This window comes from Lepisosteus oculatus, chromosome 5 (genome assembly GCF_040954835.1).
Source record: "Lepisosteus oculatus isolate fLepOcu1 chromosome 5, fLepOcu1.hap2, whole genome shotgun sequence".
Taxonomy (NCBI): Eukaryota; Metazoa; Chordata; class Actinopteri; order Semionotiformes; family Lepisosteidae; genus Lepisosteus; species Lepisosteus oculatus.
Window position 1 is genome coordinate 44,144,162 of NC_090700.1, and position 26,318 is coordinate 44,170,479.

A 26,318-nucleotide genomic window follows, 5' to 3' on the forward strand; every position below is an offset into this window, starting at 1 on the left:
CCCATAACATTGTCTTTTTGTTTTAAATCACAGCTGCTTGTTTGTAAGATGAGAACATTGCAAACCACAATTGGACTGTTACTGTACCAAGGGAACTTACTCTGTACGGGATGATTTCATTCCTGTAAGTTTCTCTTAAACTTACTGAGTAGACCTGGTCTCTACACAAAGAGAGAAAATTAAAAGTGGAGAATAATTAGGGCTTGCAATAGAAAGGACACCATTTTAATACCAACACAGAAAGTCATGGCTTTGCAATCTGCAGTATTGCTTAAGTCTTCCATCAAATCAATACTTTCTGTATATATTATCGCACAGATGTTTCATCACTCCAATACAATTAAGAGTCTTTTAAAGATTTACCTGCCAGCTATGAAAAGCGTGTCCTGGATTTTTATCATCAGCTGGAAGTCCAGTCTGTGTTGAGATTCATTGCCTGAAGGGCGCCCTCTAAATGCAGCATATTGCTTGGAGTCTGCAAGCCGAAATGAGAAACAGCATTATTTGGGATTATGGAGCACCACAATCAATAGGGAGTATTGATTAACTGTATAGATGCCATGTATAATGGTTTAAACTAAATCCCTCCGTAATGTAATGAATATTAAAGAATGTAACATTGACGCATTCTGAATGCTTACATAAACTGTGTCAGCAGATTTTTGTGTTTTTCTCACCGTAACTGAAGAACTTTACATTTTAAGGCCCCCTGATCTTCAGTCTGATAAGGAGATGTATAGTTCCGTATTCTGCAGTTTATTTTTTAATATCGAGTGTGATCATATATCACCACACCTTGAGGAAGCATAGCTGTGGGGTGGTAAATTTCACCTACACAGTTCCTGTTCGGTAATCTGCTGGCATGACAAACTTAACAACAGCAATATAAATAATAATAACAGCAGTCTGAGGGTTGGGATATAAAGTATTCCTGAAGCATGAGCCAACTTGAAACTACAATTGGCAAAAATGTTTTTACGATGACTTCTGCACACACAACTTACATTGATAGTCTACGGTGTCGAGAGGCTCAGCGTCTTCAGGAAAGCTAAGTGCTAGAAGCCGTGAGGTCGCGAGAAGCACCAAACCAAGAAAGAACTGTATTCTCTGGCCCATGGTTCGCACAGAAAGGAAATACTTTCTGCTTCAGAAGAAATCAGATGTTACCTGCAAGAAACAAAAACACTAGGGATAAGAACATGAGCTTCCTTCGCTTTTGTAACCCGACTGACCCATTTGCTAGCTAGTAGTTAACTGATCCCAGGATCTCATCCACCCGTTTCATGAAAGAAACCAGGTATCAGCTTCAACAACATGCCTGGGTAGCGCGTTCCATACTCCTGCAGCCCTTTGTGTAACTAATTGCACTCAGGCACTCCTCTGCTGCTATATTCTGTCAATCCTAAACTTTCTATGCAGCACACAGACAGTTTGGGGATTTTTTGAGAACCCTAATGGCCATTCGTATTTGCAGTGTTGGCATATGCTATTTTTTTGTTGTGATCTCTGCATCAGCAATTGAGAACTGCCTTTTGTGACAGTTTAAGAAAACGGTCAAATGGGGCTGAGACCTGGAAAGCTTGCAAGCTCCAGAGACGAGCACTTTGGACACTGTGAACATAATGGAGATGGGAGTTGTTTTTATATGCACGCTAACTTGTGTGCCCCTTTTAGTTTGGGGCAGTTGAGTGTAAACCAAGTTCCCATTCTTATTTATTTATTGAGCTGCAAACATTTTAAAACCCCAAGCAGTGACTTGGTGCCATTATCTCACATCTGTGCCCCTAGAACATTGCTCCTAGTTCTTGTGGGTCAGTAAATACGACAGGTAGCACTTCTTCCATGAGTTATCTGGATTGGGCCCTGAAGTAATAGCGTTACAATACAAACTGCACAGATATTAATGAACGTTTTTAGAGTCAAATATTTATGAGCCAAACAAATTATTGATGTCGACAGTGCCTGAATGGATATAAACAGTTTACTCTGAGACAACAAACGGCCAGGGACACGGATTAATGAGACTCATGCAGAATACCAAAAGTAAAGCACAGTAACAGTCTCTGTAAATCGCCGACTTGTACCTCTTCCCAGCACAGCCAGACGTCAATATTGACAATTTTTCAATTTGCCCTGCTGCACACCTGCTCCAAGCTTTTGATAGCATCAACTTTATATCCGCTAAGAATACTGATAGTTTAGAGCAGTGGAAATAGAACAAATTCACCTCCACAATCTGTTTAAGTCAACATTAATAGCTTTTTATCAGTGCTGAAGCACAATTTGCTTAATGTGAGCGTGCTGAAAAGACTGCAGTGCATATTCCACATTTGATCTAGCTTGGCTTCTGGTCTCGTTTGGTACCAAATTAGCATTGCTATCATGTCTGTAATTACAGGCCTCCACTCCACACTGGACATGGCTGATTAAGTACTATATAAAACAAGCTGTTATAACTTCTGAGTGATGCAAACGCTTGGTGGCAGACTGGGAGTAATTCATTCCGCACAACTTTTGATAAATTGGGTTCTTGTTATTTTTACCTCTCGGTTTTGATAGCTCCAAAATTTTATTTTAATTTGAATTTAACAGAAGGTATTAAAAATTCTGTCCATTTGTGGCACCTCTTACATTTTACTTAGGTCCGAAGTGAAAACTTTCATAAGGGACTGCTACTCCAGAAAAGTGGTCATTATAATCAGTAAGGGTTTGGAAATCGTCCTTAGACCACATTCTCCAATAATCTTCCATCCATTCTACAAATAGCTCATTTAAAGGAACAGCTCTTTGAGGGCTTTGCAAGTTGACAAATGTATGATAGGAACTCAAGAGGGACAGATAATTTTTCCTCCAGGGTCCAATAACAATTTCTGTTCACTACTCATAAAACATGAAAGGGGAATATTGGGGACAATGTAATTACTCCTAGTTTTTTGCAATATAGAATAAATAAGGGTTTGTGAGAGACACTTAAAAAGAAATACAATATGTTCAAAGGTCAAAAATCTAAAATTACTATTCAGACCATAGCAAAGAACTTCTTTATTGAATGGCTGTATGCAGTTTCTTGTTTTTGTCCCCCAGCGAGCAGGCTCATTCAGAGATGTGAGCATTGCAGTAGTCACGCAACATGCTAAGAGTCTAACCTTTCTCCACGCCCAGCCGGGAACTGCTGTATCTCCGTTTTTTCTTTTATTCTTCAGTCACGCACCTCATCTCCTTAACCAACTGCCCTGGCTTCATTCCAGAATTGTCCAGAGTCATTAGTGTTGTAAAAAAACGAACATCGGCCAAAGATTTTTTACAGGATCCGAGTACAAAAGACATTTATATCTGATGTGCACCAAGCAGCCTTCCTAGAGATTCTAGCATCTCCAATTCAGATGTGATGCTTGCCTAGCATTGACAAAGGGTGACTATGCACAAGGCAGGCATGTCACTGTACATCTCACCCAAAGTCATGGCTCCACATGACTGCACAATTGTTGTGCTTTATAGCGTCACTTTAGTCATCATTCTGTACCATGCTGTGCACAGTAACGAGAAGACATGAAACCAGATAACTGGTAAATTGGTTTTTGATTTTGTGCAGCACTACATGAAAATTGCTCCTTTCATACATAGGCAAAGGAAAGCCGTCATACAGAATATGCCATCTTATAGAGAGCAACACTTCTTTGTAGGTGAACTTCTACGTGCCTTTATTTTCGTTTGCTTCTTTACAATTTAAACAACAGGTCTAATCTTTTAGTGTTCATGCAATGATTAGTTTGAAAGGTTGGGACTTGCTGGGCTAATCGTACTGGCACAGGATGCAGCACCCCCCCCCCCACCCCTTGTGTGAACTCTGAAATTGGAGTCTCTTCAACCAAGCAACCTTTTAGGACTCGCAAAACTGAGCTGCAGGTGTGTTCAGCGAATGGGATCTGAGACGAGAGAGGCCAGCCACACAATAGGAACCTCATGTTCTAGATGTTAACTTTAGTTACTACTGCCTCACAATGCAGCCAGTGGTGTGGAAGAAAAAAATGGCTGTAGCCAGCTGTGTTGTTAACAGTCTGATGATCTCTGCTTGGCTTCAAATACCCATGGAGCCAGCAGCCTGTTTGTGGTCAGAGACAGAATGATTGATGATTCGTACACAGCGTTTAGGTTTGTGAGAAAGGGAGAAGTTCACTCTGAGGTTGTTAAAATGCTAATCTTGGCTAGTTAACAATAGGTGTGGCAAAGCAAGGGTAATAGAATAACTAAACTAATATATGTGCCTAAGCACATTTTAATCTTGGAGGTTATTTAAATATTTACTTCTTTGAAAGAGCAGGGTGCACTTGGCTGTTTAACACTCAAATCTGTGTGAGTAACCTGTGCTTTCAAATTATCAGTAATAGAACAGCTGTCCCAAGAAATAATGTACATAAATGCTGAAATATCACACTTTTCCGCGGGAGGGACAAGAATCCATGGGAATTTCAGGGGTCAGCAGTAAGTTCATCATATTTCAGGCAAAATATTGCAGCACTAGAAGTTATTTTGAGGTTTAAAAGGTACCGTTAAGAAGGGAAAACATTTGACTTAAGGAATAAGAAAAATAAATCTTCACATTTCTCTCCCGAGTGTACAATATAATACACCCATAAAATCAACTCCCATTTCAGGCTAAAAAACAACTTCGGTTCATTTATCCATCGGAAGAAATGTTGATCTCCGCACATATGCCGGTTTTAAAATGTTCTTTTCTAAACATATTCAACTCCCATGCTTAACAATCATGGTACTGTGGCGTACACAACAGCTGACATCAGCTTCTAATAATCAAATCATATCCAAGAAACTAGACATGATTTCAAATAAAATAATTGACCAGCTGTGACTCAGCCAGGAACTTCCGCCTTCGCAAGGAGAATATTATGACTGTTACCATTTTGCAACAGGACTTCAATTGGATTGATGTGTAGATGAGTAGGTTTTAGTTCTCTGCGTGTGCACACGTGTTTTGGTTCAAAAATGTGTTTTTAGAAACTGAACTTTAAATGCCCGTGGAATCTAAATCCTGTATTCCTCGGACACGTTTCGAAAAGCTTTAATGAATCCTCTTTTCCACGGCCAGACCAAACGTTTTATCTATTATCTGCCGGAAGAGAACAGCCTGACAGTCACACTATTCTCCCAAAAGAAGATATTAAGAATTAATTGTTATACTAAACTGTTCAGTAAATGTTACAATGGATAGGGAAATCGGGGTAGATTTTTAAGCGATTTTTTATGACGCAAATGGGTGAAACATTGATTTATTGATCCGCGGGTTTATTCCTTCGGCTGCAACGCAAACAAGAACAAAGAGTTGGGAGCAGCAAAAGTGACAAAAGGTAATGGGACCGGCAACAAATTGATCGATTCCTTCACCGTCAGGGGGGATGGGCACTGAGAGAAAAAAGCCCGGATACAAATGCCCCTGTTACAGATTTTGGGGGGAAATGCATATGTAAATTTCATGTACTGAAGTCGCCATAAGCGAAAGTATTTAGTTATATCCACTTATAGCCGCTTTAAAAACACCGAATTCTACAGCCCTATGAGTTTTCAAACTTGTGGTTTGCACAATTGTTTTCCAGGTTTTTCAGCTTCGCGATTTACAAAAACGGAAGAATGGGTTAACTTAAAGTGAGCTATGTTCGAACTCCAGAAGTTATTAAAGCATACGGTCGATTCCAGAACAACCCCCCGGGGAAATGTTTAAGTGCAACTACGTCTGTACTGTGTTTTCATAACATGACAATATAGCCTATGCACATACAGCTGTTCTTAAGCATTTCGCCCGGCACGCAATTTTAGATGCATTTTGTGCACTTTAATTTCGGGAATTTATACCGGGTACCTACGCGGGTATCGTAAAACTTTTATTTAAAATCTTGTTTTTTCAGATCGGGGTAGACGTATTACAACGTAGTAATAAAAACTGAAAACGTTTTTCAGTAACGGAATATCTATAAAGAGCATAGAAAAACGTAAACAAGTATAACGAAATGAACAGCACGCAACTGACGTCTCTGTCCAGTAACATACATGAAGTCTAGGTGATTTTTAAAAACCAGTAGTCCTTTAACTAGAATATTTTACTCTAAGTTTTATGTGAACAATAATTACTTTCCACAAATATGGTTTTGTTTACTTAGTATTGTATATTGATATTACAAAATCGATCAGACAGACGTTCTTAAATTCTTACAAACTGCAGCTCCCCTTAACACTATTCGATTTACAATGTAGCCCGTTCATTAAAAGTTGCCAACAGATAAATACAGCGTCTTGCACAGCACATGCAACATATGAACGAACGAAAAACGGCAACAGTATAAGCACAGAAACAAACTGCTGCATTGATATATGTCACTAAATCGCCACGAATGACTTACTTCGGCTTTCATATGCAAAAAAAATGCCCAGTGCCATACATTTTGATCTATCATTGATTTGATCGCCAGAGCATCCCCGTCCAAAACAGAGTAAGCTTTTGGAAGAAGAAAAACACACGAAAAGAAGTGGCGACTGTTTTCCCTCATATCTTTTATAAAGGATAACAATATATATATATAAGAGAATGGTAGCGATTGGAAATAATATTCGTCTCGTCCTACCTGGAAGTTTGTAAACATTCATGAAAACTGTCGGGTCCACTTTAACAAATTTAGATCCAAACAGGTCTCTTTCGTCTATGTTATAAATCCATTTGGGGGAAAAAATCTGTTTAATTCCTTGTCCACGTTTTAAATACTTTTTTTTTACCCTCTTGTCGCCTTATCCCGTTGTGGACCTCAAGAGAAAAACCATTAATTCCGATACCAAAAAACAGTCTCTACCGCTGACTCGCCAACCAATCTGTCCTTAGGCCCAGCTTTAAGCTTTCTGATCTTCAAAGCTCAAGACCGATCAAATGGGAAGAAGGCAGCCCCCCCTTACCTTACCCCCTCCCTCCCCGACATTAACTTTACAAAAACTAAAAAAATATATAAACAAGTAGAAGCAGCAGCGCTCTGGTGTGAAGACCCTACTTCAAGCGCAATGCAAGACTGAAAAAAAAAGATAACATCTATTTATAAAAGAATTAAAACAGCACCTGTATCAGCACAACCGATGCATAAAAATAGCTCATCAGCTACTATTTTTGTACTTACACAAAAGACAGACGAGTTGGCTCTGATGAAAAGCATTTCTACACTGACTGCAACACGGTGTTCAAATCTCTCACCTTAGGTAACGCAGCTCTTTTTCCCCCCGGAGCTCACCATTAGTTCGATCCATTAAAATCGGGGTTCGCTTCTGCAACTCACCTCATCTGAATCGGTGTTTAAAAATCCTCACGCAATAGTCTCCACAAACGAAATCTTCCAAACTCCCCAACTTCTTAGCAGCGGAATACGCCAGCAGAAAAACAAACTGATGCACGGCCAGTGGTGTAATTCGATCCATTTCGAGTCAATCCATCAAGAGAACAGCCCGGGCTGCCTACCAATAAGCCGGGCTCTGCCTGGCGTCCCTCCCCCAATCCTTTCTCTTTTGCGCTCTCCCTGGATGTGGATTTTGGCTTCTCTCCCTGCTTGACTGCCTTTTTTTTTTGCAGCAAGTGAGGCCCCTAGATCATGGTGACCCAGCAGTACCCCTCTTACCCATCCCCCAGCTCAAATAAGCACGCTGTAAAATCTTTAACAGATTTGTTTTCAGTGGGGATGATGTGGAGCGGTCACAGAGGAGCCGCATTTTTTTTCCAATTGTTCAGACTCTGTGCTGGCTTCAGACGTTCAGATACTGCCAAAACAGAAATCCTATGCCATCTCTGGGAGCTGCTATTTTTCGGCGCTAGATTCTATAGCCTCGCAGTATCACCGCGAAATACTTCATTTTCTTTCACTAAACATTGTATCCGGAGTTTCCAAGCAGCAACATCACGGTTTCCTTTCAAATTTCAAAGAGTGGAGCACCACTTACCAGTGTAAAGCATTTAAATATGCGATAAGACTTACAGTTCTTTACAACAATTAAAAGAAGTGAGACTTATTCGGGTAATTCTGCTTATTCGGATTTTTGTGCTTCATTATTTGCAGAAAACGAGCCATCACAACTGTTGAGGTAGTCATTTGAAATCTGTTCGTAGTGAAAATGCGGACACAGATGGAGAAGAGAGAGGAAACGTGGATATAAGGTATAACACGGATTGCCAGAGGTGAAACAGCCTGTGCGTGCCAAGAGAAAGGGTGGGAACGTAGCAAAAACCCGTAAATACAGCTCAATGCTTACTGCGTGATATCGCTGTTTGTTCAAGATTACGCATTTAAGCAAGTGATTAGACTCGCACACATTGTGCATTAAATGTCAGAAAATAAGTAGGTATGCTCCTTGCCTACCGTGGTTGGATGCCAGTTTTAAAGTGAATTAAAGCTGCAATGCAAAGAAGACAGAAGGCATAACAAGCATTGACAAGCTCTTACTATGATTTGGGAGAACAACCATGTCGAATTAAAATAATTTTGACCGCAGGAGCAAAGGGCGCAACCAGTAATTGCCAATGGTGAGGCGACTCTTATATCCGATTTTTAACATTTGTAGTTGATTATCCCAAAAATGCTTAGGACAACGCAAATTATTGTTGTTGTGGACAACACTAATTATTTTTGTTTTGGAAATGCACAGAATTGATAATTATCCCTGATGTCGCCCCTTTTGTACTTTAATGTGAAAAGTTTAAAAAATAAATAATATTTACAATTTAGCATTTATGATTCTGCCTACGTGTGTGCTTTTTAAAGAGAGGGTTAACCATTTGCATCCATGAAACAAAAAAGTTTTTGTATATACAGTAGATTTCCAAAATGCTATCCATAATTAAGTGTTCCTAAGTGCAGTTTCGATATTCCTGAAATCCTGCGAAAACCTGCCTTGACAAATTACTTAGCATTGCAGTTTGCAATCAATAATAACATGCCAGCTCATTATACCGTCTTCACATAATGTAGCTGCTTAGAGGTTTCGTAAAATGAATTTGAAGACAACAGTTTATTCCAATATAACGAACGTACCATTAGGGGTGTCGCACCGCAGTGTGTATCTCCTAGCATGTACATCTACGCAGACAATCTGGGATTCTTGGACCTTAATGGTTGAAATCCACAGTGTAAGCCTGCTCTGCCAATAAAAAGCCATCTTGACGGATATATGCTAACTGGGGGCAGGTTGGACAGAGCAGAGGAAAAAGAGCTATGTGATTTGAAGATTTTCCAAAGGACAGATGCCACCGACACCGTCCGGATGTCTATTAAAATATGGTAGCAGGGGTCAGGGAGAGTATCCAATCTTCTACTGCTGCCAAAGGTAGGCGAAGGCCACACATTTAAACCATTTGCCCATTTCCTGAGAGCTCCAGTATGCCTGTAGTGTTGATGTGAATGTGAGTACATGACTGAGATTTTCTTTAAAACAAGATTTAGCTTCTGACCTCATGATCTCCCCTCTGTACTTGCAGTAATGGGGTTTGTAAAAGGGAGATGGCTGAAAAGAATGTGAGGCAACAGGGGACTTGTTGCCTCACATTCTTTTCCACCATTTCCCCTTGTTTGCATACCCCACCAAAGCAATGATATGATAATGCTGGAAGCTCAGAGATGGATTTATACCCTATTTATAATTATCATTTGAATGCAGAGAGATGCCGCGTAGCCCCTTTGGTTTTCACTCACACAAATTGAAGTCAACTCAACAGACCAGCCTATTTGCATCTCTGTGGTTAACTTCTCACTGATTCAAACTGTCATCCACACAAAAGAGCCAACACCCAGTGGACATGGCTGCCTGTTCATCTCTCCAATAGCAAAGGAACAAGTAATAGGTTTATTCCATGCTGAAAGGGAAGAAAGGAAATGCATCGTTTCGGCTTCCACACCCGAAGGAGGCTCCACAGCCGAAACGTTGTGTTTCCTTTCTTCTGTTTTCAGCACGGAATAAACCTATCACTTGCTCCTTTGCAGCCTACGCATGCTGACGCAGCTACCCACCTGAATCTCTTAAGTAGGTTTGTCTACACTTCCGGTTCACACTGGAAAAAGAACGAGTAGCTTAGCAGATGTGCCTTCCTCCGATGTTGAAATTTAAAAACACTTCTATTTGCATTCATAGAAATTCAGGAGACAAATATGGAGGCATTAATCGCTGGGTTGGCAATTCTACATTAGCGTGTTAAGGTATCGAATTAAATTTAAAGCTGTGTAAATTAATTTAATGTTTGAGTGCACGGGGAGGGCATCTGTATTTGATTGTGGAGGAGTCCGTTGTCTAATGGACAGTGGTGGTCCTGCCTTTAATGTCCCTCGGGGAGCTATCCAAAAGCAGAAAGGACCCCCTGAGTCTCTCTGTCCACGGGCTGTTTGCCTCACCCTAATTTACAAGTACGGAATGTCCATGCAGATGGTTTGGAGATTGAGTTGGAGCAGTTCAGCATGCTTTTCATTTCAGTGATGTGTGAAAAAGGTCCTTGATCTAACTGAGAAATTCCCTTGCATTTACTGTGACTGACAAAGTCACCCAAACCAAGGTAAGCCTTGTATGAGAACCTTATCGAGCCAAGCTCCTATGAATATGTATTATAATTATAGCCATGTTCAGTTTTTGCATTTGTAAAAACCAAGGTACTTTGCAACAGAAACTAATCAGATATGATTTCTAAATGAAATAATCCAGCAAAAAAGTAAGTTAGACATAACCCAAATACAGCATTATTTAACAAAACGGAATCTGTGTATTGAATGGACATACCATCTATTATGAAATCCTACACCTATGCATGTCTTTCTTTGGGGGATATCCTGTCTAGCCTAAACTCTGATTTGTAATGCACACCACAGCGGATTCCCGTATTACACATGATGTTTGTCTGAAACTCATTGATTGCCTTACCTGCGGTTTTAGGATTTTTGTTGCCATGGAGATAAATATAAGGGCCTTCATATTAAAATTGCACCAGCGCAAGATATGCTTGTAGGAAGAACGTCACCACATGAATCAGAGCTTTTACGATGTTTACTCAGCAGGAATGCTCTGAGTCCATACAGGTAAGAGCACACCCAACACATTTCCTGGCTAAACTTTTCTCCTTCGTTTTGGAAGATACAGTACTGTACTGGTCTATTTTTCTGTATAAATTACTTTACAACATATTCTTAAATGTGGACAGTCAATTTTGCCTATAACTACTGCATTATCTGGGGTGCAGCTGTGTGAACTAATTTTAAATTATGAGCATGGAAATTATCGGTAACCAAATAGGTAGTTTCAGAAAAACCAGGCTCAGGTATTGCAAGGTTTTCTGTGTTCTTAATTATAATAATAACAATAATAATAATAATGTATTTACCCTTCTCAAACAACTCAATTTTTGTAATAGTAGATCATTTTTTCCTCCAAGACAGTAAAAGTATTTTGTTTCCTGATAGACTAGCACTGTATTGTAGTTCAGTTGGAAGCAAGCAGTATGACTCATCCATTACCAGCGCAAAATGAAATTAAGAAGTGGTGTGTTCCATTTGTGCCATCAATATTGTACTCGCCAGTATCCCAACTGACCCAGTTTTCTGGGAAGTCAAATATATCTGTTCTGAATCCAAATACTATGTGGGGTGTCCGAATACTTCCACATCTATTTTAAGCAACTTTTCCATTTTTTTGCCTTTCGTTTTGTTTTTATCAGAACCCATCAGCTTAATTCAAAGCTGCAACAAAGCCCAATCAACCTTTATTCTAATTTATTTTAATTACAATTAGGCAGGTAACAGCTCCTTTCAGGAGAAGTCTTGCTATAAAGTTCATGTCAGGAGTAACACCATTAATTTACATTTACATCAATGTATAACAGTTGCAGTAGGTCTACCTGGAATCTTGTGAATCACAATTTACACTAATGCAGGTAAACTCAGAGGAACCCTACAGTGTCCGTTTTAATTCAACTTCACATAGTCAAGAGGTTGTTTTCACCTTTTTTGTATTGATTCACGTTAATGTTAGAGGGATGAAATAAAACAACAACAATGATGAAGATGAAAATGAGAATGATAAAACACTTTTCTGGAACAGCACTGGGTCTTTTAGGTCATCATGTATTAATCAATTTCTCACAATCCATATTTTTTGTTGTGTAGAATTATTATCGCTTTTTAAAAATCAATGCAAATGTATATGTAGTACAAGAGATTTATACAAGGCATAGACAGGTGCAATCTGTGTGAAAGAGCCTGTTTTATTCCATTGGTATGATTTTGGTCAGTGTTGCTGTGATCATGCAATCCTAATTTTCCCTTCTACCCCCAACACACACTCAGCAAAAAGAACTGAACAAACAGCACGTTGTTTCTTCCAAAATAATACAATTGGATGGGCACACAGGATTAAAAGTATTATGATAATGAGTAAGTGTTGCAATAAAATACATTAAGAGGTAAAATATTTTCCATTACTTATCTTCTGTTTTATACTTCAAAATCCAATTATCTTAATCCAGTATAGTCACATATAGAGATATTTCCTGTTCTGTCTTGTCTTTTGAAAATGCTTTTTCATCCCACATTTGTTTTTAATGGAAGAGTTAGGTCTTTTTTCTCTCTGTACTAATAGCTTGGGTATCTTTTCACCAAATGGAACCGGGTTGTGCTGTGGTTTTTTTTTTTCATCCTCAAACCCTGACTACTGTATAGCATACATGTCTACAGTATTACCCTTTATACTTAAAAAAAAGCTTTTGTTGTTTTTGGATTATTTATTATTCTGCACACTGCACACATTTTTATGCATTATTTTATCTTGAGTAAACTGTGCAGGGAAATCTTGTAATTTGCCATATCAGTAGTAGCAGGATAATACCATGGTTGCTTTGTAAACAGCCTAAATGGTATGTTTGTTGACACCTTGTTATATTATTTTGCATTTAGTGGTTAGTACTAAAACTAATAAAATACGCTTTGAAATGTCTGTCTTCAGCTAGGAACAAGAAAGAGGACTGAAGTTCTCTAGTTGGAAGAATCTCCTTCCTATATAATGAGTCATCGTCAGGAGAAAAAAAATCCCAATTGCTGGTCAAAAATGCTGTGCTATATATATGAAGAACTATATATAAATATAATAATTTTTCTGTGCTAATCTCACAATCCCAGTGGCTACAGCAGCATGTCACAATTCTGTTTCTTGTTTCCAGATGTTGACGTGTGAAACTTTTATTCGGAGATATGTTGACTGCTGACTCCTTCCCCCCATGCAATTTCAATGTGCAAACAGTAGGGAGGAGGGGTGCTGCTGGAGACAAAGCTCTTGAATGGTGAGCGATCCTGTTGGCGGTGCCCTCGGGCAGTGATCAAGGAGCCGACAGCTGTTCCCATCTCTCTCTGGCCCAGCGGCATTTAGCTAGTTTATGCCACTAGTAAGGACTCTCATTCTCTAGTGATCATGTGTGCCACATGTGACAGGGAAACAGCATTTTAAACCAGGTTTGGTCAACAGGGCCAAACCCAGAGGGAGATAATTTAGCATAGCCAATCAAATCTAACCTGCATCTCTTTGGGAGGAAGTAGGAACTCGGAGTGCAAGGAGGGAAAATGGGAACATGAAGGAGAGACCATGCAAACTCCACACAGAGGGCACCATAGCCTAAAATCTGAACCTCAGAACTACCACCACAGTGGCCTCTCATCATCTGTGCATACAGCCTGGAGCCAGAGCTGACATGTCAGAGATCTAGAACTGCTTCTACATACTGCAAAGAGATGTGTCTCAGATAAGCCATTTGTGGGTCCCAGAAGCTCAGGCTTGTTAGAGCTAATAATTTGCATTTTTTGTTCTTAAAAAAAACACCCTCGGAGCATGCTATTTTTGCTTCAGATTTGGCAAACAATTGTATGCCCTTATTTAATATCTCTCTCACACTGCCCACATGTGATTAACATTTACAGATTGCTCTCGAATAAAGAAAGAGAAAACAAGCTGGAATGATGATAGTTCTCAAGCTCAGACTGGTAAGGACAGTCTAACACTGAGAGTGTAAACATCAGCAAGACAGTCAGTACGATGGTTAGCATGGATCAATGTGCAGGGGTTCCTGCTCTCAGTGTTTTCTTAACAAAACGGTTGGAGATGAAAACCTCCAAAATCTCTCAGTTCTGCTTGTTTTTTTTCTGATGCCGTTATCCATTTACTTTATAATATTCAATGCTTTTTGCTCATTATAGGATAGCAATTACAGTAGTACTATTGTAAATTCTGTGTATATGAGTTGCTTTCCTTTCCTTTGTTAATATGGATATTAGTGAAGCCAAGAGCAGCTGGAGACTGTAAGCCAGTCTCAACAGGTCATACAGTTAGACATGCTGGAGCAGGAATTGTATTTTGAGATTCCTAATTAACAAAAACCAACAGGGAAATCTAGGAGGTCGGTGGCTGGGTTAAAAATATATTTATGCTTTCCTCCACTGCCAGTGTAAAGCTCTTTGACTAGTTGCTACATGCTAAAACTAGCCCTGATTGTTTTAAAATAAGTTCGTAATATGCCGATAAATCATTTGTAGTGATTCAAAGACAGTTGTTTGATTTTGAATGAGTGTCAAATGTCAGCATTTCATTTTCACACACCTGAAGAAGGCTCCACGGCCGAAACGTTGTGTTTTCTCTCTTCTTTTTTAAAAGCATGGAATAAACCTATTACTTGTTCCATTTCATTTTCAAGCCTGCTGCTAATGCTGAAACACTACAAATGCAGTTCGGACACCATCAGAGTGCATCACAGAGAAATTGAACATACAGTATGCACATTCTTACGGGGCCAATGTAAATTCACTACCAGCTGTGAATTTTTTGCTTAACACAGAGAGCACTAAATGTTAGTGCTGTTAAGAAGCAGGGAGTTGAAATGTGGATAGAATTATTGTTGTTTGTAATACCACCAGTAAAGGAATTATCATTGCTTGAGATTAAAAAATAAATAATAGAGACAGTAATCTGTCTCAGTATTTATATCTTTAAATTAGGTTAACCAATGGCATGGTACTGCACGATAAGGCCACAGTGGGGCCTCAACACAGGCAGCACATACTGCAATGTATATTCTTATGTCTTGCAATATGACCTTATTACTAATGTATCTATACATTACAGCATGCTAAATTCCTAGCTATTTTCTGCCACCTCTGAAGTAACAAATGGAAATATATTTGAAAACCAGGTAGCAAATGGTGATACATTATGCATTTTCTTGGGATTTCTTCTTTCTTTATTTGGCTGTTGCTTCTTTCTGGAGCAGTTACCATACACATTATTTTACTGGAGCAATATGGGCAAAGTAGCTCTGTCAAAGTAGTGTCTTACCTGGGATCTGAATGCTCATCCTTCAAGATATGTGTCTAGAAACCTCACCACTGCTGCCCCCATTTACATGAAATTATATGAAGATATTTTCTTCCCAGGCTTATAGAACAAATGTGTATTATATGTATGTTTACAGATACAGACATTTTTTTTAACTAAGAGCGTGTAAATGATGTGAAAATGACATGCACGTATTTCAGTTGACTCAAGCTAGAAAATAATGGCAAATATAGTTAAATTATTTTTCCCTCGCTAGTTAGCTGCTGCATGGTGAATCAAATTACAATCAACATTCAAACTTTAAGCATTCAACAGAGAGAGAAAGGGAGAGAGAGGAAAAAAATACATAAAAAACCCTAAACAAAACAGCTTGAGCCCATACAGCTTTTGAAAGTCAAACAAAAGTAACAGGCTCTGACCTGCGGGATAATTCTCAATAACCACAAGAACAGTTTACATTCAGGGGGCACATTGTTCTGCACACTCACATGCTAAGTGATGCCATATTGATTTGATAATGGAGCGGCAACAGGGATAATGCATGCATCCAAACTGTTTTCCCCTCAAATTCCTTGAGAGCTTATCCAGGTAGCAGTACATGTGGATCATTTTTGATAGCTTGATCAGTATGTCTTGTGAAGCAGTACAGTGTGCTAGGATTCAGTTTAAATAAAAGTGAAATTATTTTTCCTTAGAATCTGCATATTAAGCACCATTGATAGTGTTTTTTTGTTCCATTGTATGACATACTGAGAGACATCAAAAATACTACAAACGCTGTTGAATCCATCACTAATTTGTTGCTATTTTAATTCCCTGGAGTTTATATAAATCACTTATCTTCCGAAGAGAGGACATGAACACCTTATCTTGCAGTTTGCTTTTAAAATAAACAAGAAGTGAAGCACTCTAGTGGTGTCGTTTTTCTGTTTCCTCAGGGTATGGGCAAGTTTCATCTTGCATATTAACTAAATCCTCAGACATGCTGCTTTTTTCTCTTCTCTTTGGTTTAACATTCCAGATTAGGCAGCTACTTCAATTAGAATTTAAAGCAGTTTACACTATTTTGCTTTGCTGTTTTAAAAAACTGTGAATAATTGAGTTGGTAATAGAAGAGAAAATGTGAGTAGATTGTTCATTCATAGGCTTTAGGGTGTTAACTTTATCTCCTATTGTACTGCTGTGCCTTCTCCCAGACTAAGTGGAGTCATTTAGGAGAGGTTAGGACAGGATTCATGGCTCCATGTACTTCAATTCCATTTCTAATTGTTGCATGCTGATAAGGCAGAAGTGACTGCAGCCCTCAGTCCTCAGCTGCCTTTGTCTGACCCTTGAATTCCATCATTTAAAGGTTTTGTCATTCGCTTTCTTAAGAAAAATTTCAGTTCTTTGCTAGCTCATGCAATCCAAAGTATTTCCACTTCCACCACTGCTCCTTACACACGCAGATCTTCTGTCAAATATTATATAAAATTATTTACATCTTCAGAACATTTCTTGCTCCCTGGCTTTGCCAAGATACCAAAACAAAAGAGCTGTATGTGGCTTAAGGGGTTGTATTGTAAATACAATAAAACCTTTTGAAGAGTGAGCACATCAGAACAAACTAAACTGGGAAAACTGGAGGGATAAATTGCAGGGAAAAAAAGTACTTAATCAAATAAAACTTCTTTTGTGCATGTAAATGGACCACTGTTTATTCATTTTTTAATGAGAGTTTTTGCAAAGATTATTATCTTCTATTTTCTCCCTGATCCTTTTCTATTCTAACTTCAGATTTGATCAACTTTTCAAATACAAATGTACAGTACACAGGTTGATAAATTCTTCAGTTGTCTTAAAACATTGACATGTTTTTTTTTACTACTAATTTTATATGTTACTGAATGGCTCCTGTTACATAAAACGGAACAAAATTGACTTTTTCATGTACATATATATTCAGCTCTGAAGCCATGTTAGCCTGCTTAGAAGGAAACTTCTCGGCACTTATTGAATGTATCTGCATATTTTTGCTGTATGTGTTATTATCCTGGCTTTTTCATAATGACCTCAGATTGACAAGTCCCATTGTGGACTGCCTCAAGCAAAGCACAGCCTCCTTTGTGAAAGTGTGGCTTATTTTAGAATTCAGTCAAGAAGTGTATTTGATTTTGGGGGGTGGAAAAAGATGAAGCTGTCTCAGCACAGTGACAGCAACATTTCCACATCTGCTACTTAAATCACAGCAGCTATTTCAGCCTTTAGCTGAAATAGGTTCTAATTGATCATAAACCATACAGGGCATTCATATATGAAGTTGTGCCAATAGTGTGCATTTTTTTGGTTATAGCTTTTTGTGATTTTTTTAACAGGCTATTTTGCTAACAGAAATTTGTTAAGTTTTAGAGTGTGCTTGATTTGTTTTATTCTGTTTTTAACACAATAACACAATAAGGATATTCACTCAGAAAGACATTTACAAAATGTGACCATCCATCCATTTTCTAACTTCTTTATCTATTATAGCAGGCCGGAGACTATCCTGGGATGCATAAGGTGCAAGGCAAGATACACCTTGGACAAGGATGCCAGTCCATCGCAGGGTAGACACAGACATTCATTCACACTAGGATAAGTTTTCCCAGAAGCCAATTAACTTAGCAATATGAGAGGAAACTGGAGTACCCAGAAAGCCAATGAAAACATAGGGAGAACATACAGATAGCACCCCAGGTCTGAAATTGAACCCAGGACCCCAGCTAGCACAAAATGTGATTACATCAATAATAACAATTTTAAACAACAACAACAAAAAAGTTCCCAATCATTCCTTTAGAATAAAAATGGTTTAAAGAATGAATGATATGCCACTTCCAGACATTTTGCACTTTTTTGAAGAACCTGCAGTGACAGATACATCAGAGCTCCCAGACTACAAAGAGAGTTCTTGATGTAGACTGAGTTTGGTAATGATTGTCTAAGATTCATCCTAAATGTCTCAGTTGTAGAGATCCACTTGTGGTTGAAACAGAAGGGGAGGCTAGACAAAACTGCTGTTTTTAGTCACAAGATGAATTTGATATGGTTACAAGATACTGTCCAATTAAGAACCATTCTGCGTGATTATTTGCGGCTACAGCTGGACAATATGGTTTTAGCCTTTGTTCAGGGAAATAAAAAAGGGATTTTTAAAAGCTGTTTAAATAGCATGACCTGAAAGGCAAAGAGGGAGGAATAAGTTAAGCATTCAGACCTGGTGATTCAGAGTAGACACCTGTGTGGGCCACGCCTGAGGTGTGTGAGGTGTCTGAAGTCTGAAGTGTGGTCATTCGATGATATTTGGCTATGTCCCAGCAGCTTGCAGTTTGTAAGCTGGAGACTTTTTCTCAGGGCAGTTTATTGTTGGTTGCTGGTTTAATTTGAAGCTGATTGCTTTCAAAGATGAAACACAGTCGCTCTTTTATTCTCTGTTCTCAATAGAGAATTGGCCTCCTGCTACTGTACCTGTCTGCCTGCGGGCAGGCCGCACAATAATTACGCAGTTCAAGAGGTTAGGGTACCTTTCAGAGTGGTTGTTTTTTATACAAGTGCAGCATGAGCGGGATCTCCTATACAGATTATCGGACTATTCCAGAAAAACAAATTAAACGCTGTGCTCTTTAAAGACCTTTGTTAAAAGAAGAGAGTGAAATCAAGTAATATATTAACATCAACTAATATTTTTTTTATAATACAGAGTATTGTGTTTATAAACTGGGAAAATACATTTATTCCAATATTCTTCTATTTCTTAAGTTAATTAGGAAGGGAGACAGTTATTCCTAACAAATACATTTCTGACTATTCGTTAAGTTGCTGTAGCTGTTTGTGCATCTGACAAGAATTCTGCGTATGTTTGTATTTGCAGTTTTAGGAATGGTACCACAAAAATGTTTACAAGTTTGCTTTACACATTTCTTGACGTAGATTTACAAGATCTGCCTTTGACCACATATCAAATTATGTAGGTTCCTCTGGGAAGATGTGCTCATTGAGGAGAGACAACGTAGGACTCCCCACCTTACGGTTCTCTGAGTCCTCAGTGTTTCCTGATTTAATATGTGTTGACATCCTGACATCCCTTACTGAGCTCTTTATCTAAGGCTAGTTGCTTTCGCAGAATAGAATTATTGTGTACTTTAGCAGAATTCAGATGGCCACAGCAAGCCCCCCTGAGAGTTTTTTAAACCCTCACAAAATGACTTTCATTTACATGTAAAAAAGAGTGATAGCCCATCTTTACGGACTGTTTACTCAAGCTGTATAGAAGCTGCCCTCACCACAGATGCTATGAAATGCCCTATGCAGATGGTACACTTATTCTGTATGGGAATCTGCTGTGCTGTGCAACTGGCGCAATTTGTTTTGTTCACCACAGATTTTAGGAGAGTGTCTTAAAATATGTCGTTCTGAAAGGTCAAAAAGAAATACAAAAGGGTCTTGCACTCTTGGGGCCATCTGGTTTCTAGCGTTTGCGCAGAAGGCAGATTCAGCACAGTGGTTTCGTGCCCTTGTAATGACTCCACGTAATTGGGCTTCAGATTTAAACACACATGTAGGAAGGGCTGAAATTAATCCTTCTCATGCAAACGCTTTTTTTTTTTGCACGCAGCTGTAAACGTCAAGTGTTCCAGTGCGATATTAAAAGGCTTGCACGAGACACGATTAATGGGCTGGGTGCTCCACCTAAAGTCTCTCCTGGGGGGAGAGCTGAGCATGTGCTGGAAAGGTTTTAGTTAATATGCAGAATACAGAAAGCCACATGGGGCCAATCATTCTCTGGAAAAGGAAAAGCAGAAATGAAGATGCCTTGTATTCATGGAGTATTTGTGTGTGACTGTATCTCTTTAAACATTTAGTAACCCATATGAGAGAATGAGCAACTAAAAACAGACTTCTAGTACTAAAGCCACTTGTGCAACCCAAGGAGCTGCAAATAACATTTTCCTCAGTTAACAGGAGGTTTGTCCAATGAAGCTTTGTATGATTTCCCAAATTAATTCTAGGAGGAGACAACACAATGGCTCACTGCTCTCAAATTTAGAGGTTTTGGAAATTATAGTTTTCAGGACCATATGCACTGTAAAAAATGTATATTTTCAAACATCAAACCACAATTCTTTGTACTAATAAACATTATTCATTTTGCCAAATGTCAGTCTTCTGAAGACAAAGACTGATTCATGACCGTTTTGGTGAATAAGCAAATGCTTTTTTCCCCCTTAACCCTGTTGCTGTAAGCTTGATCACCTGTGATTTTCTAAAATCCCAGCTCCAATACACAGTACTTAGAAAGTCTGAAAACCAGATGTTGATCTTTCGATAGTCTCCCTGTGAAAGAAGCCAAGAAAGATTTCTTAGGGGAGAGCAGAAGATATTAAACTACAAGCCTGGCTCCGCCTGTTTAAAAAAAGCTGAATGCAGCACTTTCTGTTCATGGACAGCAATTATAGGCAGGGAAGCCTGAGTCAATCCTGAGTGTTTGTGTCAGGCATTAAACAGGCCCCTCACAGAAAATATTAATAATCTGCTCTCTGTCTCAGTTTTGAGGTAGGTGGAGATGCTGCACAAATGTGTGCCATTCAAACACTAGACGCAGGCAAGACAGAGTTGCTTTACAATACCTTTTGCCCTAACTGTTGTATTAATCAAATTCCGAGCAGTACCACTGGTAAAGAAAGCATTCAGAATGCAGACCGATTCATGATATTTATGAGTTTTAAATGAATTGTCTTTTCTATTTTTTAGACTGACCTGCAGGGGTTGAAGACCTCTTGATTTATCCTGAACTGCACTACTGTATTTATACCACTAGATTACCATACAGCTATCCTGTGTTTCTGTAGCTGGTTGAACTTGAGATGTTTGCCAATAAGCATTCAAGGGCTGGTATGGTGCCATGCCATCTGCATACATCTGAATGTATTACTATTAGCAAGAAACACATGTACCAAACTGAGGATTAAAACAAGAATCCCTGGTTACTGTCCAAAACTCTGCTGAAAGGCTCAGCCACCTGTGGCTAGACTCTGTGCCCCTGGACACATTATTCACTTTAGGAAATTAATTGAAATGCTCCATCAGATTAAACAAATTACTCTTAGATTAAATTCATTTGTTTGTCTAATGCCTTTTGTCAAAAGATCCTGTCATTTGACCTTTCTTATTTTCTTATCATATGGGTTATGTCAAATAGCAACTCTTTTCTATAAGTTGAAAATGTACATTTATGGAATTCACTCACAGTCCTCGGTGATGGATATTTTGGTGACAACATATCGTTCTGACAGATATTGTTTTCTGTATTTTACTTTATTAACAAAAGCTTAAGAACAAATTCTAAAATGATACTGTCACATCTCAATTTAGGCAGCATCTTTCAGGAACACATCTGCCGTGGAAACAGAGATCTGCCTGTACAGGCCAAATGTTAAGGCAAACTCTCAAGCATTCAGTCAGTGCTGTTAACTGCTCATTAATCAGTTTTTCTAACTCTAACACAGAGGTCTTCATATGGCATCAACCTGTAACTGATTTTCCAGACTGATACTGCACAACATCTTTTGAGTGTGTGGAGCACAATAAATTAATGTGCGCTTTACATAATGCATGTCTTTCTTCTTGGCATTTTTCCTGAAGCAGTAGATCAAAGCCGTTAAAATATATGCTTTAGCTCTCCAACTTTAACAAAAGAAGTCTTGCCAGTTTCTAAAGAAGAAGATACAGAGGAGTCCTGGCAGGACAGCGTGGTTAGAGGATGGAGGATCCGTCAGCTCTGTGAGAGGCTGGGACCATACCTCAAGGCAGGCATGCCTGGCCAATCTGTCAGGAGCCAGTGCTGAACAGCTGTGGAGCTGGGGCTCCGTTTGGTGTACAATGCTGCTAATAAGTAGATGACTTGCTTGTACTGGCTTTATTTTAATTGGGGTTGTAGGGGTTGTACTCCCTGCTGTGCAGCCAGCCAGAGTGAGAAATAAATATGCAGTTCCAACAGTACAGTATAGTATTGCTATAGTGAAGGGGCAGAGGGTATGGAATTATATCAGTTTCAAAACAGTAACGCTCATACCGACAAGGGGCGAATCAGAGGACCTCACCCCTCCCCAGAAAACCAGTACTAGCCAGTTCTAGTGAGTGTGGTGGAAGATATTCATTCACATAAACAGAACTGGGAGACAAAAAAAAAAAGGTCTGCACTGACCTTTTTCACAGGGGAATGTGGACAAAATTCATACATTGTTGTGCTTAAAATGCAACTGCTATCTATACAATAGCACATTTCAAACTAGCATAACGAAAAATGCAGATGTCAGACATTTACAGTTACATAAAAACCCCAAACTGTGGAGTTGAGGTCTTGGATTATTAAAAATGATATGAAAGTCTATCTCAGACAGTTTTCTTGGATGATTTTTAGACAGCGGCTAAGATTTCTGACATTTCACATCTTTTCATACTTTAAATATTTTATAGAGGGAGGGACAGGTTCAATGGAGTTTATATTTTTAGTGTGTGTGCTTTTTGTGTTGGCTTTCTTTATGTAACCTTTGGGTTTGTGGCCACAACCTGCTGTGCGCCTATTTATCCAGCCTCTTAAGAAAAGTCAGTAAGGACATCTGAGTTCCAGCGGCCCTCATGGTGATGGACCAGCAAACAGGCACATGCTAGAGTGATGAAAGAAACGTTGACATGAAAGCAGTGTGCAAGTTCCAAATGACGTTAATAAAAAAAGGACTCAAGTCTTAGTTAGCAGGCTCCCAGGGGAATAAACAGTCAAATGCACTCATTTGCAGAAGACGAACAAAACAATATATACAGAATTCTGCTCAGAATGCCTCCCCCCTCAGCCTCCCTACACACACACTGCAGCCAAATCTGGATTGTGAAATATATTGCATACAGTATGTGTTATTGTAAATAGGCAAATGTGAAGAGTTGAATCCACATACTGTAGCTAAAAATATCAGTGATTATAAAAGCAGAATCATTCTTCTGGGTACCTGTAGGGACCATAAATACGACTGTCCTCGACAGCATGAAACAGGGCTCTGGTTTACATGAGAAAGTCTTGTTAATGGAAAAAACATTAGGGTGCAAAGTACAAAAAATAGTTGGACAGCAGCTGGGGTAGAAAATGGAAATGCCAGTTATTGCCGTTGTAATGGACACGTGATTACGTGCAGTATGCTTTTGCTCAGAAAAATAAACAGCGTAAGAATGTAGTGGGGGGGCATTGCCGGCTTGATGTTAACTAACCACTAGAATTGCACTACTTAAGAATGACGATTTTCACTTTTTTTCTGAATTGTTTTGTATTGCTGGGAATTCGCATTTCATTGAAAGTGCTTATTTCCTTGTGAGCTGTGCTCAAGTATTCCAACAGAATTTGTGCTGTAAATGATCGCAGTATAATCTTTTACTTTATCTTCTGTGTCCTGACTCTTGACTGTTACTGTATTGTTTCTTTGGTTCCTATTCATTTCAGGCTTTCACTACATGCAGTTTCGAGGCAGACACGCTGTATGTACGTGTATGCATGTCTTTTTGTTTACATATATATAGCAAGATGTCTTTATCCCCTTTGCTTTGTGCAGTGTGACAAGTATACAACACCTAACTAAAACGAAGAGCGACAGTGTGAATTAGGCTTGGAAACCCTGACTTGGTGCAGTTAGTTATCTGGGCTAATGGGATCGATGGTGACAACTGTAATTACCAGAGATGAGGTCGCCGCCTGTACTGTAATTACAATGCAATTGTAAAAGCAAAGCAAGCTGTAAAAGACATGCTATAGATTGTACTGATATTGGAGCTGTAACAAGGAGAATCTTAGCATTTCATTGCTAATAGTATGTATTACTTATAACCCCACCTGTAATACTGAGTAAATCATAGGACTATCCAATTGAAAATAGCTTTTTGTCTTATATAAGTAAATTGATCTGCTAAACTATTGTGCCAGGTAGATCACAGAGGCTTGAAGGTGTTGTATTTAAAAATGTATTATTTTACCTTTTCACCCTTAACCAGCATTTTTCGTAAATGAAACAATATAGGTAATTTTACACTGTTTTTCTTGTAAACATTTAATTAAAAAAATGTGTGAACAGATTTTGGGGGGAAATATAAAAAATTCTGACACTTCATGTTAGTAATTAACTGTCTACATTTCATTATCAGACTTCAGGAATAAGGATTTTCAAAGATTTTTTGAGTTTTCAAGTTGCAAAGCAGTTTTGCTTGACCAGTAGGTGGTGCTCTTCCCCCTGGACCACACTGTCCACATCAATGCGTCAACAGGGGACACTGTGCTGTAGGAAGTACTTTCCTTCGGATGAGATGTTAAAGGTTGACAACAAGGTCATTGAGCATAAGCTGAGGTGTGTTAGCCCCAGTATATTGGTTAAAGTCCACTCTTATACGGTCCTGTTCTGCCCAGGCATTCCCCTCCATTCCAATGGTGCAACGGTTTCTCACTTTTGTCACCCAGATGGGCTTTGCACTTCAGTGGTTGATGAGTTGGGCTACCTCCTACATGTACAGCACTTTGGGAAACATGCTGAGTATAAGTATATATAAAATATAAATATATAGTCATAGACAAACTGAGGACATTGGCATTGTTCCTTCTGAACACACAATTTCTTTAGAAATTTGCATTTACTGTCAAATTTGATTTTACCGTAATCATAGATAAAATCATAAAAAATCTGTTTTGGAAAGATGACCATGATTCCCCAGAATTCTAAAAATAAGTGTCTGACTTCTAACCAGCAAAAATCTGTATAATTTGGAAAATTCCATGCAGCAAAGTTTCTTTGTCTGCTACATAAAGAACAAAGCATAAATAATTGCAAAAACACTTAAATGTTTTTTTTGTTTGTTGCTGAACCACATGTTATACGCTTAGTCATTTTTGGTATTTGTGAATGAAAAGCATAATATATTTTTTATGCTCTTTGCTAGTGTGAAAGCAACTCCAGTCTCTTTTGAGTAGATGCCCTTCAAGAGGCTTCTATGCTTTGTGCTGATTGCTCTGTACTAGATCCATTCTCCTAGCCAAGACCTTGTAGTGCAAACAAGCTGTAAATAAGGGTCTCCTGACAGAAAATACTTATTGATCACACATACGCTATTCAGCCCATAACAGTAGATGGTGATTAACACCAAGATTGGCTTCAGAACTAGATAAAATGACAACAGCTGTGTACAACAGGTAGTGCAAATACTTATGAGTAATACACATATAGATAGCTCAGACCATTATTCTACAAATCACATTCTTCTTCAATTTGCTATCCTGTACTATTTTAATAGTACAGTGTTTTTCTTCATCTACAAATAGTCTAACTGCAATGATAGCACCTAAAGAAAAGAATGATTTCTCACAAGGCACCAATAATTTCCAAAGTTAATTTCTCTGAGAAATGTAAAATCTGAAATGTTGATATTAAAGTGAACTTAGATTTTTAATCATCAGCAGTTAACAAAATGATCAATTGAATCAGAAGAATTATTGTTGCAATAGATATCTATGAAAAAGAGTTCAGCAGTGAGTGTTAATATTTCAGAGTTGGAGACAAAGCAGGATGTGACATGGTATAGACAATACAGTACTCCAAGCATTGAAACAGAATATTTGTTTTTTACTGGAGAGATCATTACATAACAATATATATTGTAAATACTGTCACAAGTGTTCAAGTGAAATGCTCTTGAACCAATTCATGCAAATCAAGACGTGTCTCTTCATAAGAATACAGCATAAGAAGTGTTTCAAACAAAAGGAGTCTTGTTTGGTTGCCAGTAGCTAAACAAACTCCTTGGCCAACCTGTGGCCTTTTATGATTTGAATACTTGAATCAGGTCCCCTTGCACTCTTCTCTGTTTGAGACTAAACCAATTTCATT

At 38.6% G+C, this 26,318-nt stretch overlaps 1 protein-coding gene across 11 annotated transcripts in view; it reads right to left on the reverse strand.

The window, feature by feature from the left end:
* sema6d (semaphorin 6D) overlaps positions 1–26,318 on the reverse strand; it is a 100,665-nt gene that overhangs the window by 11,564 nt on the left and 62,783 nt on the right. For 4 of the 11 annotated variants that reach the window (XM_015342929.2, XM_015342924.2, XM_069190498.1 and 1 more), the window contains 3 exons: positions 1,005–1,167; positions 364–475; positions 101–161 (listed from right to left, as the gene is read on the reverse strand). In XM_015342929.2, the coding sequence (XP_015198415.1) occupies positions 101–161; positions 364–475; positions 1,005–1,116 (285 nt within the window). In that variant the 5' untranslated portion in view covers positions 1,117–1,167. The other 7 variants (XM_069190501.1, XM_006628646.3, XM_015342931.2 and 4 more) reach the window with 5 other exon arrangements.